The sequence below is a fragment of the Dipodomys ordii genome, unplaced genomic scaffold (assembly GCF_000151885.1).
Source record: "Dipodomys ordii isolate 6190 unplaced genomic scaffold, Dord_2.0 Scaffold8, whole genome shotgun sequence".
NCBI lineage: Eukaryota > Metazoa > Chordata > Mammalia > Rodentia > Heteromyidae > Dipodomys > Dipodomys ordii.
The window spans coordinates 19,043,358-19,057,679 of record NW_012267224.1 but is presented as its reverse complement, the minus strand read 5'-3'; the positions used below and the strand labels follow the sequence as shown (position 1 = coordinate 19,057,679).

General features: G+C 37.2%; 1 protein-coding gene across 4 annotated transcripts in view; it reads right to left on the bottom strand.

Annotated features, from left to right (window-relative positions):
- Positions 1 to 960: 960 nt before the first annotated feature.
- Positions 961 to 14,322, bottom strand: part of N4bp2 (NEDD4 binding protein 2) — a 53,871-nt gene continuing 40,509 nt past the window's right edge. For 2 of the 4 annotated variants that reach the window (XM_013009152.1, XM_013009154.1), the window contains exons 13-16: positions 13,318 to 13,506; positions 11,834 to 12,002; positions 6,284 to 6,407; positions 3,563 to 5,169 (exon numbers count right to left, since the gene is read on the bottom strand). In XM_013009152.1, coding sequence (XP_012864606.1) covers positions 5,124 to 5,169; positions 6,284 to 6,407; positions 11,834 to 12,002; positions 13,318 to 13,506 — 528 coding nt within the window. In that variant the 3' untranslated portion in view covers positions 3,563 to 5,123. Of the gene's footprint in view, positions 1,664 to 3,562; positions 5,170 to 6,283; positions 6,408 to 11,833; positions 12,003 to 13,317; positions 13,507 to 14,322 lie in introns of those variants that run through there. The other 2 variants (XM_013009153.1, XM_013009151.1) reach the window with 2 other exon arrangements.

Sequence of the window (14,322 nt, the reverse complement as noted above, 5' to 3'; positions counted from 1 at the left end):
TTCAAAAACTTTATAGAAAAGAGCATACCAGTCCTTGACTCTTAATTTCTGAGATTTAATTAATGTTAAAAGAGAAATAAACCTTTCTCTTCTGTCATTGGTATTTGGGTTTTATCTTTGGATAAAGGAAGCAGTCAGTTTCATAAATGGCAGATTTTCACAGACATATTATTATGCAGCCACATCTCTCAGGAAGGGCTAACATTCCTTAAGGAAGTATTCTCCCTCTCACAAAAGAAGTGGTTTCAGCGGGTGCCGGTGGCTAATGCCTGTAATCCTAGCTACTAAGGAGGTTGAGATCTAAGGTTCACAGTTCAAAGCCAGCCTGGGCAGGAATGTCTGTGAAACTCTTATCTCCAATTAAACACCTGCAAACCAGAAGTGGCACTGTGGCTCAAGTGGTAGAGTGCTTGCCTTGAGCTGAAGAGCTCAGGGACAGCACTGAGGCCCAGAGTTCAAGCCCCATGACTGACAAAAACAAAAATAAAAACAAAAGAGGCAGTTTCTCTGTAGTAGGAGTCAGAGAACCTAGGTTGGAACTATAGCTCTGCCACTTACTCAAAAACCAATTAACCCAAGGTTTTCTTAATCCATTTTAAATAGGGACAGCATCATCTGTGAAATAGGATTCTCTTGAGATTTAGATTTTAACACATGTGAAAGTGTTTCAGAGTATAAATTGTTACACAAATAATAGTGAGACTACTTATAAGTTACTTATGGATAAAAATTGTCTCATAATGAATCCTGGGTAATAGGTATTCAATAAATATTTGTTGAATAAATATTTCAGTCCTTGGTAATTGAGTGAATAAAGCTTTTTTGAGCTGAATTACATTGAAGGTCCTTAATGTCACTTAACACGCTGCTTGTGTCCCTAATAAACACAACTCTTTATTTTGATGTTAGTCAAAAGATAAGAGGGATGTGAAGAGAGGAACCTTAACTAATCCACTGCTCTGGTTCTAAATAGGACCACTATCTGCTACAGCAAGTCAACTAGCCAGGTGTGGAAGGGCAACTTCTAACCTAGCACTCAGGGGGCTGAGGCAGTAGGATATCTACTTCAAGTCTTGCCTAGACTACATAGTAAAATCCTGTCTCATAAAATCAAAGTAAAAGGAAAAAATACAAATAGAGTAGAATAAAAGTCGTGGTACAGACATAAAACTTTTATGGCCTCTTCCCCCTGAAATTACAAGGTCATAAGCAAAAAATATTATTTAATATTTAAGCCATGAAACTTACATCAAACGAAGGACTTCCTCACACTGGGCTGTGGCTAAAGTAGTTTATTAAATTAAGTATGCAATTTGCAAATGGTCTCATAAGAAAAGTGGAAAGCAAACTTATAAACTGTTTCAATAAAAAAGTACAGAGTTAACAGCAAAATTACAATTTCTTTATAGTACAAATAAAACATTTTGTTTCTGATACACTGTGAAAATGTTACAATATATTCTCCAACTAACAGCTGCAATGTTGTACTTGAATGAAAAGTCTCATGGTTAATTCTATAGTTTATTAACAACAGGTTCATCATTTGGATCATAAAAGTCAATTACTGAACTTTAAGGAACATAATAAACTTTGTTGAGGGACAACATGAAGTTCTAAATGGCTCTTCTAGACGTAGGTTTGTTCTAGCCTTGACTATTCAATTCTGTAAAGAGGCATTAAGTAATACTGTAAACTTCAATTACATTTTAAAAAGAAGCACCATTAACAAATATTCTACAGAAACTTACTTTACTTTTAAATGACACTGATTTGGGCCACACAAACATTTAAATCTGGTTTCTTTACATGTAAATAAAAATAAGCAATATTTAACCACTAGACGGAAACATTATCAAACTTCACTTCATTGCGCAATGGAAAAGCACTTAGAAAAAGCACTTGGAAAAAAACAGCATACATGATTATTTTTGTTTGTATACATTTTCTTAATTGAGAGCAGTTAAAACATTGTCAGAGCAATTTCCTGAGTTTCAAAAGTTTCCAATTTCCAGCTCAGAAATAACTAATTTTGTCATTACATGTGTCTTCCTTCTAAACATACAAAACACTTGAACTTTTTAAAAAGAAAATGACTAAACAAAAGAATTGTGAGATTTTCTGATAAAATGTTATAACACACTAAACATGTTAGATGTTAGAGTGACAATTTCTATTATGTGTACTATGTTTAAAGGCCATGGAATTGCAAACAGTATAGAAATACTAATAAACAGAAGAAACCTCAACAGGACAATAACACAGAGATCTGTGAACAGCTGATACATGTCAGAGGGCTGGCTTCCATTTTGCTCAGGCACAGGAGGTGGGCTGATTGGAAACACACTGAGAGTGCATGGCCACCACACAGCCTGCTGCTTCCCACACTCATTCTCTCTTTCCCTTTGGCAACTCTGGTAACAGACTGCTAAAATACTCTCAACTACAAAGACCGCTGCATTTTTAATATATTTTAAAACACTAATCAAGTTTACAAAGACTACTTCTGAAGAGTCATGTATTCGAATAAGCAGGCCAATACATGAAAACTCTGACAGTCTCTATATTATCTTTTACCTTTGACATGCAAGGTTTAGAAATCAACAAAACAAAGTTTTGATAATCCCTATGCTATCTTAACCTCTGGCATAAAGGATTTAGAAACAGACAAGTGGAGGAAAGGATTATGAATTTTCCTTTCTCAATATGTTGCTTAAACACACTAGATAGGACAGGAGATAGTTTAAAGAACATCATAATATATATATATATATATATATATATATATATATATGTTTAAATTTCACTTATATATTTTTGAGTAATAATTAAGAAATATTAAGTCAAGTGTGGTGGCCTGTAATTCAGTACTCAGGAGGATGAGGTACAAGGTGTAGTTCAAGGTCAGCCTGGCCTATACTAAAGTGAGAACCTATCATTAAAAAACAAAAACAAAAGCTTTTTGTTGAAACAGTATAAAAATTGACCTTCTTGGACTGGGAAGGTGGCTCTGTGGTAGAGCGCTTGCCTGGCAAGGATGAGGCCCTGGGTTCCATTCCTCAGAACCACATAAGCAGAAAAAGCCAGGAGTGGTGCTGTGGCTCAAGTGGTAGAGTGCTAGCCTTGAGCTGGAGAGCTGAGGGACAGTGCCCAGGCCCAGAGTTCAGGCCCAATGAGCAACCAAAAAAAAAAAAAATTGACCTTCTTACATTTGATTTGATCACAGAATACCATACTACTTCTTTTGACTGTTTCCATGTTAATCATAATTAATGAAATAAGCCAGGCATCAATGGCTCATGCCTGTAATCCTAGCTACTCAGGAGGCTGAGACCTGAGGACTGAGGTTAGAAGTCAGTCTACACAGCAAAGTCCATGAGTCTCTTATCTCTAAACACCAAAAAGGCTGGAAGTGGATCTGTAGTTCAAGTGGTAGGATCCTAGTCTTTTGCAAACAACTTAGGGACAGTGCTCAGACCCTGAGTTCAAGTCCCAGGACTGACACAAAAAAAAAAAGAAAAAGAAAAAGAAAAAAGAAATAAAAATAGCTGAAGGTGATTTTTTTTAAAACCAGATGAGAAAATATAGAACAGAAAATGAGGGCTGGGAATGAGCATGCATCTTCATGCTCTGCAATACTGAATGATGGGGCTTAGTGTTGTTTCTCAAATCTTAATTCATATTAATCTATACAAAGGAATATTTTTATATCATTGACAACTTTATAACTTTGTTGTAAGTTATTGAAAAAAGGCTTTATTTTTAATGTATACAACACTTCTAAGCATCACAAAGTGTTTATACTGGTATTTTAAAAACATATAACAAACATAATGTGAACAGTAACAGTCACTAATCATTTCTAAATAATAAACATGTTATTTTGTGGAAATAAAATTCACTAATAAGGCTTTATTTTAAAAGCATGCATCCATATAAAAACCTGTTTTGAGTTTATTATCATTAAAATGTTGACTCTTGGGAAACTAGCCAGTACTTCAAGATTCTTTCAATAATATTCCATCCTATCATTCCTGATCCAAATAACTTTTATACTAAAAAATCCCCACAATTACTTGTTAAAATGTATGGTGAAAATACTCTATATATTCGAAGCAAAATTTGACCATTCTGAGAAAATTATACCTAATTCCATTAAATTCTTGTAAAGGTAATTATCATTCACATGCTAACCAAACAACAGAAGTTAATGAACCTTTTCTTTCAGAAAGTTGGCTCTTTTTCAATGACAAGGATTCGTTTTATAATTATACCAAAAATGTTTTCTGGTATTTGTTTTAATAGGATTTTAACTTAATGCAGCTTAGAAATTATGTGTTTTAATGTAAAATCCAGCACTGTCTGATATACCACTTATAAGACAATTTTTTAGAAGCAGCTCTACTCAGGAACCAACATGTGGTAGAGAACGAGGCATTTCTCCTTTTCTGAAAACAATTCTACCTATGAAAGAAATAAGACTGCAAGATAATCTCAGACCCAACTTTCCTCACAAGAAAATATACACAGAGACCAGAACAGAGCTAAGAGACCACAATCACACACAAAGCAGTAGGAAGTGCATAGAATGTCTTCCTTGCTCCAAAATATGGCAAAGTAAATAATATTATACATTTGGCCTTGAAAGTTTAAAAAGTATTCAAGTGTTTTTGTTAAATCTCTTTCTTTCCTTACTACCACTGCTTCTTTTACAGCAAGCCTTGGAAGGTGTGAACTAGGCACACTGCCCTAAAATATCTCAATCATGTTATCTCTCACAGAAACCTTTACCATTATTAAATGTGGAACCATTAATACAAATTTAGTATTTTCTCTATGAATAAGAAATAGTGTACTTCATACTTTAAAACTGTAGCTGATACTTTTCTTAGGCATTTGGTAATCAACAAAAATTCTCTTTATTTAATGACTTAGCAAGTAACATTGGGCAACTGATTCAGTAAAAAAATTAATTTCTCTTGAATTTTGAAAACCATGTCTGTTTTATAACTGGACATAATCCTTAGTAAGACACAAGTTTAGAGCAGAATTGACTGTATTACTGCAAATAAAACTACTTTTAACCTACAAACCTTCATACTTAGAAGTCAAGAACTTTTTTTTTTTTACTTTAGCATGACTTTCAAGCACCCTGGTTTTATTTCAGAGAACCTGCAGAAATGAGAGAAGAGTTATTTTAAAGATAAAGTTTCCAAACTATATAAGAAATAGATCATATAATCTATTCAAATTGTCTGCATTTAAAATAACATTTACTATCAACATTCCTTTGTTAACATCCAAGACCAATATCTGTTTATGTTCCTTTTAATCTCAGTGTTACTCCTAAATCATTAATCAACACAAGTTATAATTTTAAAAAATTTCTCAACCCTAAATTTGACCTAGAAAGAGCATACTGTGCAGATAAGATGCTGACAGCATTACAGTGTTTCTTAGGCATCAAGAAAACACAAGGAAGATACCTCTGATACAGTGATAAATCAAATTCATGTGGCCACGCAAAGCCTGCAAATCCCTCAGTTTGAAAATTTAAGGAACATTAGTCACTAAAACAGATCACTAATCTCATCATAATAAAGTTTTTATGCATTCCTTTTGAAAAACTAATGCTGAAATGGATCTTGCTTTTATGTTCAGAATTAATGTTGTTTTCTATAATATAAGCAAGAAACATTTCCTTACATGGCATAAACTCAACAAGTTACACTAATTGAAACTTGAAGGGCTTAAGCACCCATATCTTCAGGGAATCTATCCAATGAATCTTTCACCCCAGAATTGTCTTGTCACTTTCTATTATTAAATAATGATCACAATGGAAAAGGACATTGTATGTCTGTCAGCAAAAATTGCTAATGGCATTTAACTTCTAAAGACACATAAGACTCTAACTGGAGAACTGAAGGTTAAATAATAATCTAGAATATATCTGCATTTAAGCAGAAGTCCTAATTCCATCAAAACCCCACAAATACATTTTTTTCTTTCAAAATTAGCAAATCTTAAACTATAGTATATATAACATACTTGCATAGTTACATTTAATTTTCTTAGAATTTTAAAGTTATGACAGTTTTATTAGGTGATGATATACATTGTCCTTCATTTCTCTAGCAGAACAAGTTATATTTTAAGCATTAATCTGTGACTGAAATCAGATGGTTCAATTTAGCTATCTTAACAAATCATTTTAAACATACTGTTAGCAGTTACTTAGTTGTAACAAATGGCAATTGTCATTAGACACCAGAAACATACTTACCTAAAGCTATGGCTTGTGAGGTATTTAATGACGGCTGGTTTGATTCGAGCAACTCCTCCCTGGCTGTGGTTTCCTCTCCCCGTGATCACAGAAAGGTAGGGCTTACCACCGTTCTGCTTAAATTCTGTCACAACAGGAATTGGAACAACTAAAGTCATAGCTTACATTCTCAACAGAAAACACACCTTAAATGCTTTGTACTTATAAAAGGAATTGTTGGATTTAAAACTCTTTGCACAACTACATAAAGATAATAATAATTCTAAAAACACCTTAATTACTCACATGCACATTAAATAGTTTCCATGGTGATTTAGAGATCAGTTACCTATTTTTTATTATTACTGACTACACAGTGGCTACATAGTGGGCCAGGTATGGTGTGTATTCCTGTAATCCCAGCTATGCAGGAGGGAGAGGTAGGAGGATCTCAGTGGAGACTGGCCCAGGGCAAAAAGCACAAGATCATCTCCTGGAAAATGAACTAAAAGTAAAAAGTACTGAAATGTGACGTCAGTGCCAGAGTGTCTGCCTAGCATGCACAAGGACCTGAGTTCAAAACCTAGTGCTACCAAAAAAAAAAAAAAAAAAGGCCTTGTAGCAATCTATCCCTCTAAAGTTAGATAGAAGTAGGCTATGTGGCGGCTCACACTGTAATCCCAGGACTAGGGGAGGTCTAAGGTACAAGTATTGGAAATTTGAGGCAGACATTTAATAGTAAGACCCCTTCTGAACAAACCAACAAACCAATTGAAGGGGGCCTTCTTCTCTTGTGAGAAAGAAGATTCCATGCACCGTAAGACATTTTCTACAAAATGACAATTACATTAACAATCCTATTCATACCTAACAATTACTACACACACTGTCACTGCTTCAAATGACTTGTATTTGTTAACTATAAATCTTCATAATACCCCTGTTAATTAAATATTCAAAAGCTAGCTAGCTTTAGTTTGAACCACAGCTCTGCCACTCTCAATGGCTGTGTAACTATGGACAAATTTCTTAGCCGAAGTCTCTTGAAAGACTGTAGCTCCTGCTTTGGATATGACCTTGGGAAAGCAAGTACATACATCTGAAAGTTAAGAAGAGCAGTAATAGGGCTGGGAATGTGGCTCAGTGGTAGAGTGCTTGCCTAGCATACATGGAGCCCTGGGTTCAATTCCTCAGTACCACAGAAACAGAAAAAACTGGAAGTGGTGCTAGGGCTCAAGTGGTAGAGTGCTAGCCTTACGCAAAAGAAGCTCAGGGACAGTGCCCAGGCCCTGAGCTCAAGCGAAAGAAAGAGAGAAAGAAGGAGGGAGGGAGGGAAGGAGGGAGAGGAAGAAGAAGGAAGAGGAGGAGGAGAAAAAAAAAACCCTGATAATAAAAAATAACAGCTGCTCTAATTCAAGTTTTTGTTACTGTTGTTTGATATTAGGTTTGAACTCAGAGCCTCATACTTGCTCAACTGGAGTTCCAGTTAGTAAGCTGTGCCTCTAGCTTTGCTTTATTTGCTACTAATTTTGGAGTTGGAGTCTATAGAACTTTCCTGCCTAGGCTGGCTTTGAACCATGAACCTCTGGAACTCAGGTTCCTGAATAGCTAAAATGACAGGTGTGAGCTTAAGAAAACAACAATAAAAAACACCAAATTCAAGGCCAGCCTGGGCTATGTAACAAGACCCTGTCTCAAACCAAACACACAAACCCTTAAATCTATGACTCAAGTCTACTGCCATTCACTGCCATCAGTCCTTCATTGTGTCCTCTTCCCACCCCCCCAGACTAGCACACCATTTACTTCACCTCACCTACTAGCTGTTCTGAGAATATTCATCAGTTCTTTGTTGAATAGATTTGTGTGTATGCTTGTTATTACAGGCTGTTTATCATCACTGAAAGAACTATTTAAGCACATTCCAGATTCCTTACTATTTCAACTACAAATGTTTTAGTGTCTATCTCAAAAAGAGCTCCTTAAAAACCACAGTATCATACCACTTTACAAAACTAACACTAGATCCTTAATATTATTAGTTTCTAAAAATGTCCCCGATTATCTAACAAAAAGAAAAGGTTTACATGGTACTTTGTTTGAATCAAGGTTAAAAAAATCATTGCATTGAACGATGGATTTCTCAGATAAATTTAAAAGTTTTTAATTTAAAAGTTCAATTTAAGGGGCTGGGAAGGTGGCTCAGTGGTAGAGCGCTTGCCTTGCATGCCTGAGGCCCTGGGTTCAATTCCTCAGCACCACATAAGCAAAAAGAAAAAGGCCAGAAGTGGTGCTGTGGCTCAAGTGGTCGAGCGCTAGCCTTGAGCTGAAGAGCTCAGGGACAGCACCCAGGCCCAGAGTTCAAGCCCCATGACCGGACCAAAAAAAAAAAAAAGTTCAATTTAAAAAGCTTTCTCTCTGGAAAAGAAAATCTGAATTTTTCTTTATAATTTATTAGAAAAAGCAAGATGATTTATCTTAGAATTCAGTCTGGCTTTTGTCAGTTATTTCTCTCTGGTGTTGCTTAACATGTTCTTCTGTCCCCTGTGAACAGTCAGGCCTAAAGGCTTGGTCTTCTGCTACACTTGGGAGCAAAAGTACTTCAAAGGTAGTAGTGTATTTCCATTAAAAGGAACATAAAGGCCAGTTATATCTAGTCTTCTACTCATTCCCAGTTTTGATGATTGCTTTATATTATGACTAAAATCTTCAGTGCAGAGCCACAGCCTTTCCCCTAAAAATATTCATATTCAACAATACTACCACCTGGTGGTGACTGGTAATAATTACAGGCTACCATGGCTACCATGGGGGGCAGCACATACAAGATGGGCCTTGGCTTCCAGAAAACATTTGCACCTTGGATCTGAGTGTTATCTTAGGCACGTTATTTAATTCCCTAAAGGTTTTTTGTTTTTTTGTTTTTTGTCAGTTGTGAGGCTTGAACTCTGGGCTTAGGTGCTGTCCCTGCTCTCTTCAGCTCAAGGATAGCGCTCTACCACTTGAGCCATAGTGCCGCTTCCAGTCTTCTAGTTGTTTATTGGAGATAAGAGTCTCACAGACTTTCCTGCCCAAGCTGGCTTTGAACCATGATCCTCAGATCTCAGCTTCCTGAATAGCTAGGATTACAGATGTGAGCCCCGGCACCCAGCATCCCTAAAGGTTTTGTTGAAATAAAAATCCCACAGAATAATGCTCAACTTTTTTTAATGTACAGTTAAGTGGGTTTTAGCACAGTTACAATGTTATTCAACCAATAATACTAAATCCATAATGTACCCTCATGTCAAAAAGAAATTCTAAGCTTGGTGCTGGTGGCTCACACATGTAATCCTAGCTATTCAGAAGGCTGAGATCTAAGTATCAAGCTAGCTCAGGAAGAAATGACTCTGAGACTGTTGTCTCCAATTAATCAGCAAAAATGCTAACAATGAAGGTACGGCTCAAGTTAAAGAGTGCCAGTCTTGAAATAAAAAGCCACACAAGAGCACGAAGTCCTGAGTTCAAGCCCCACTACCAGTATAAAGAAAAAGAAAGAAGGGCTGGGAAGGTGGCTCAGTGGTAGAGCGCTTGCCTTGCATGCCTGAGGCCCTGGGTTCGATTCCTCAGTACCACATAAGCAAAAAAGAAAAAACCGGAAGTGGCGCTGTGGCTCAAGTGGTAGAGTGCTAGCCTTGAGCTGAAGAGCTGAGGGACAGCGCCCAGACCCAGAGTTCAGGCCCCATGACCGGACCCAAAAGAAAAGAAAGGAAGAAGAAGAAAATAGAATTATATTGTTTTCAAGAAAACATATGGAACTGGAGATCATTATTGTTAAGTAACATAAGCCAAGCTCAAAAAGTCAAATATTATGTTTTTACTCATATGTGGACTCTAGACCTAAAAGATGATAATTTAATTTCAATAATGTGATATGAGTTTAAAAGGCGGAGGAGGAAAAGAGAGGGCGCTGGCTAAGTGAAGAGGATCAAAGCAGTTACATTCTAGTTATGAAGATAGCATAATGAAACCCACCAACTACTATCGGAAAAAGGAGGGGAGGAAAAAGGGGAACTAAGAATATAACAGGGAGGATGAATCTGTTCCAAGTATACTATAAGCATCTATAGAATTATTACAACAAATCTCCATGTATGACTCATGTATGCTAAGAAAAAAAGAAAGGAAAAGAAGGGGAAAAGGATTGGGGAGAAATACAAAAGGAAGAGTTACAACAAGAAACATATATAATAAAATGTTATCACTTATTACTTGAAGTTACTGGCACATAAATGTTCATTATTCTGGAGCCTGTTCAACATGGCAAAATGTCTCATAATAGATGACTTTCAGCCTGATATATCAATCCTACTTAATCATAAGTGATATGTACTAAATTGATAAACCTGTAAAGTACAATATAAAACTGTCAAAGGCCTACAGAAATCAATCAAATCAATGAAGTTATCAGTGACAGCTCAGCCACAAGGTAAACAGCAGGGCACTGGCATCTCTCAATAAAATACAAAAGGAAGACAATGCCAAGTCAAAAATTTAGTAACACTGAAAGGTGATGGCTTCTAGTGTTAAAGAGTTTGAAGTAACGAAAAAGGATTGAACTTCCCTAAGCAGTGCTATCATCTAATGATGAAAAGAAGTAAGATGCCAACCCAATGAGACACCACACCTCTGTGTATGTGAACTACATGATACTGAATGGAGCCATTAAAAGATCATCTGAAGCCCTGAGAAGAGGCAGAACACACACACACACACACACACACACACACACACTATATATATATATATATATATATATGACAGATGGGGACCCTTCCTACTGACCCACAAAGACAAGATAGAAGTAAAAAGAAAGAAGGTGTGCAGCCACACTGAGGAGTCTTAAAAATCTAGCTTTTTGTGTCAATTTTCAAAAATCCTATCACCTTACTTATGTGTTTTATTAAACATCTATTGAGCAAAGATACATTGGGCTGAGCATGGTGTTATATGTCCTTAATCCCAGTGGTTGGGAGGCTGAGGTGGGAGGACTGGGAGTTTACGGTTAACCTTGGCTGTGTCATATAACTACCTCAAAAAAAAAAAAAAGCAGAGATAAAAGTACAATTTATGCCAGGGCACCAGTGGCTCACGCCCGTAATCCTAGCTACTCAGGAAGCTGAGATCTGAGGATAGAGGTTCAAAGCCAGCCCGGGCAGGGAAGTCCATGAGACTCTTATCTCCAATAAACCACTAGAAAACCAGAAGTGGCGCTGTGGCTCAAGCAGTAGAGCACTCGCCTTGAGCTGAAGAGCTGAGGGATAGCACCCAAGCCCAGAGTTCAAGCCCCACAACCAACCAAAAAAAAAAAAAATAGTAGAATTTATAACTCACAGAAGATTCTCAGATTACACAGTTCCTTCTCCTTACTACAGCAAAGGAAGATACATAATGTGAAGAAGAAAATGTTAGTGGTTGTTTGAAGAACAACTAATATAAATGTCTACAGATGGCACAGATAGCCTCATACCCTCCTGATTTTGCAAGTATACCAACACTATGGATAGAAGCATGTCACCAGCACAATCCTACCTTCAGTTTTCCGCTGTAAAACTGTTGCCAAGTGTTCTATAGCTTCATCCACATGCAGCCCATGTAGGTCTAACACATTTTGTGGCAGCAGAGAAGCATTGACTTTCTCAAAGATCTCCACAGCAGCAAGGTGATTAGCTTCTCTCATCTTCTGCTCATGAAGACTACCCTTTAACCATAAACAAAGCACCATGGACACCTTCCGTACTTGCTCTTAGACAATCAATCAACTAATAGTAGCCTAAACTCAAAAGGCAGAACATTACATCTAAAATCTGAATGCAATAAGGCAAAAGAATGCACCAACATTTAAATTAATTTTTGTGAATGATGTAGTTCCTAACGTACTTAACCACTGATCCACAGTATTTTCTGAACCAAAAATCATAAAAGGAAACAACACTGAACACTACCTGTTGTCAAGAAAGAAGCCACTGGCTTACTGCTGGATGAACAAAGGTATATCTTTTGGTGCTCCCAGGTCTGGGCTTGGTGGACCCTTTCAGCATCTCCCAGTGACTTCCTCAGCCACTGAAGGGCTTTAAGGGTCACACTCATAGGAGACATTTCTCTGATCAAGCTCAACAAAGTAAGCCATGTGGAACCACCAACATAAAATATAAATCAAAGAAGTGTCTTACCTTCTCATACAAAATGAGCCCAAGTAGAAATTTTGTTTCCCTGAAAAATATGAATTTATTTTCTTTGTCCAACTATAAAAGCAATCAAGTAATTGGGTACCAGGAGCTTATGCCCACAGAAGGCTGAGAGATCTGAGGATCTTGGCTCAAAGCCAACCCAGGAAGGAAAGCCCGTAAGACACTTATCTCCAATTAACCACCAAAATGCCAAAAGTGGAGCTATGGCTCAAGTAATAGAGCACTAGCCTTGAGCACAAAAGCCCAGCGACAGTACCTAGGCCTGAGTTCAAGCCCCAGGACCAGCACAAAAGAAAAAAAAAAAGTAGGATATTACTAAAAATTCAAGCCTGACAAAAAATAATGGGACACCTATAATTCCACCCTAAGACAAGTATTTTGCTTTTCTTCTTCCAGAAAAATTGTATAAGTGCTACTAAATGACAGAATGTAATTATGTATATCTAAATATCTTCTTTATTCTTTTATTGTTATTACAAAGGTGATGTACAGAGGGGTTGCAGTTAAGTAAAGTCAGGTAATGAATACATTTCTGTTTGGTCAACGTCACCCCTATACTTGTTCTCTCCTTTTTTCCCCTCCCATCCTCACCCATAAGTTATATAATGCCCAGTGAGACAATGTAATTTGAAAGAAAATATGGATTGCAAGAAAAACCAGCAATTCATGCAAAGCCTAAACATAAAACAGAAGCAAGAACTAAGCACTCAAACGAGATGGAATTCCCACAACAGTCTAGTTACCACACAGGGCAGATATCATAGCTTCCAGATGACTTGAAGATCATGGCCTACTGACAAGCTGGGCAAAGGGCTCTGCGCTTACCTGCTGGGCATAGAAGGTGGCAACATTCTTCTTCCCCATGCGGTAAGCCTCCTTGGCCTTGCTGTAGCACTCCGTCCTCTTCTGCTGGTGCAGGAAGGCCTCGGCCCGGTAGTCATCATACTCCGGGTACTCAAAGTCCTGGAAAGATGGCTCACCTGGGGAGTCTTCAGTCTCCTTCGACTTCTTTGCCTGAAAAATGTTATATAGTAAGTAATGCACACAGAGAGTTTGAAAACTAACATGCCTGATCTTCAGAAAATGTTTATAAAAAATGAGCTCTCTACTTAGGAGGCTGAGATCTGAGAATCAGATCTCAAAATCAGCCTGGGCAGGAAAGTCCGTGAAACTCTTATCTCCAATTAACTACCAGAAAACCGGAAGTAGTGCTGTGGCTCAAGTGGTAAAGTGCTCATCTTGAGCTGAAGAGCTCAGGGACAGCATGCAGGCCCAGAGTTCAAGTCCCATGACCAATCAAAAAAAAAGCTCTCTTATTTTCTCATCTTTTTTTTCTCAAATAGAGCCTGTCAAGCTATAAACCAAGCAGTTATGAACTACATTCACTTTATTGTGTCATTAATGTTAATGTTCTTTAACTAACCTCATCTCAGAAGATGTTAAAGCATTCACAAAAATTACCAAAATGTAATTAGGTCACAAAATCAAGCAAAAAAGATAGAATATAAGATACTCAAGAGTAAAATTCTAATCCCAGCTACTTGGAGGTGGTAATCAGGAAAATCATGGTTTGTAACCAGTGTATTAATAAAAAAGAATTTTAAATGTTAGTTCGCTGAAAATAAACAAGTCAGAGGTGGGTACCAGTGGCTCACACTTGTAAGCCTAGCTACTTAGGATCTAAGCCAGCCCAGACAGGAAAGTTTATGAGACTCTTATCTCCAATGAACTACTCAAAAAAGATGGAAGGAGCACTGTGGCTCAGCTCAAGTGGTAAGCACGCACAAAGAGGTTCAAGGACAGTACACAGCGGAAGGGAGGGAGGGAGGG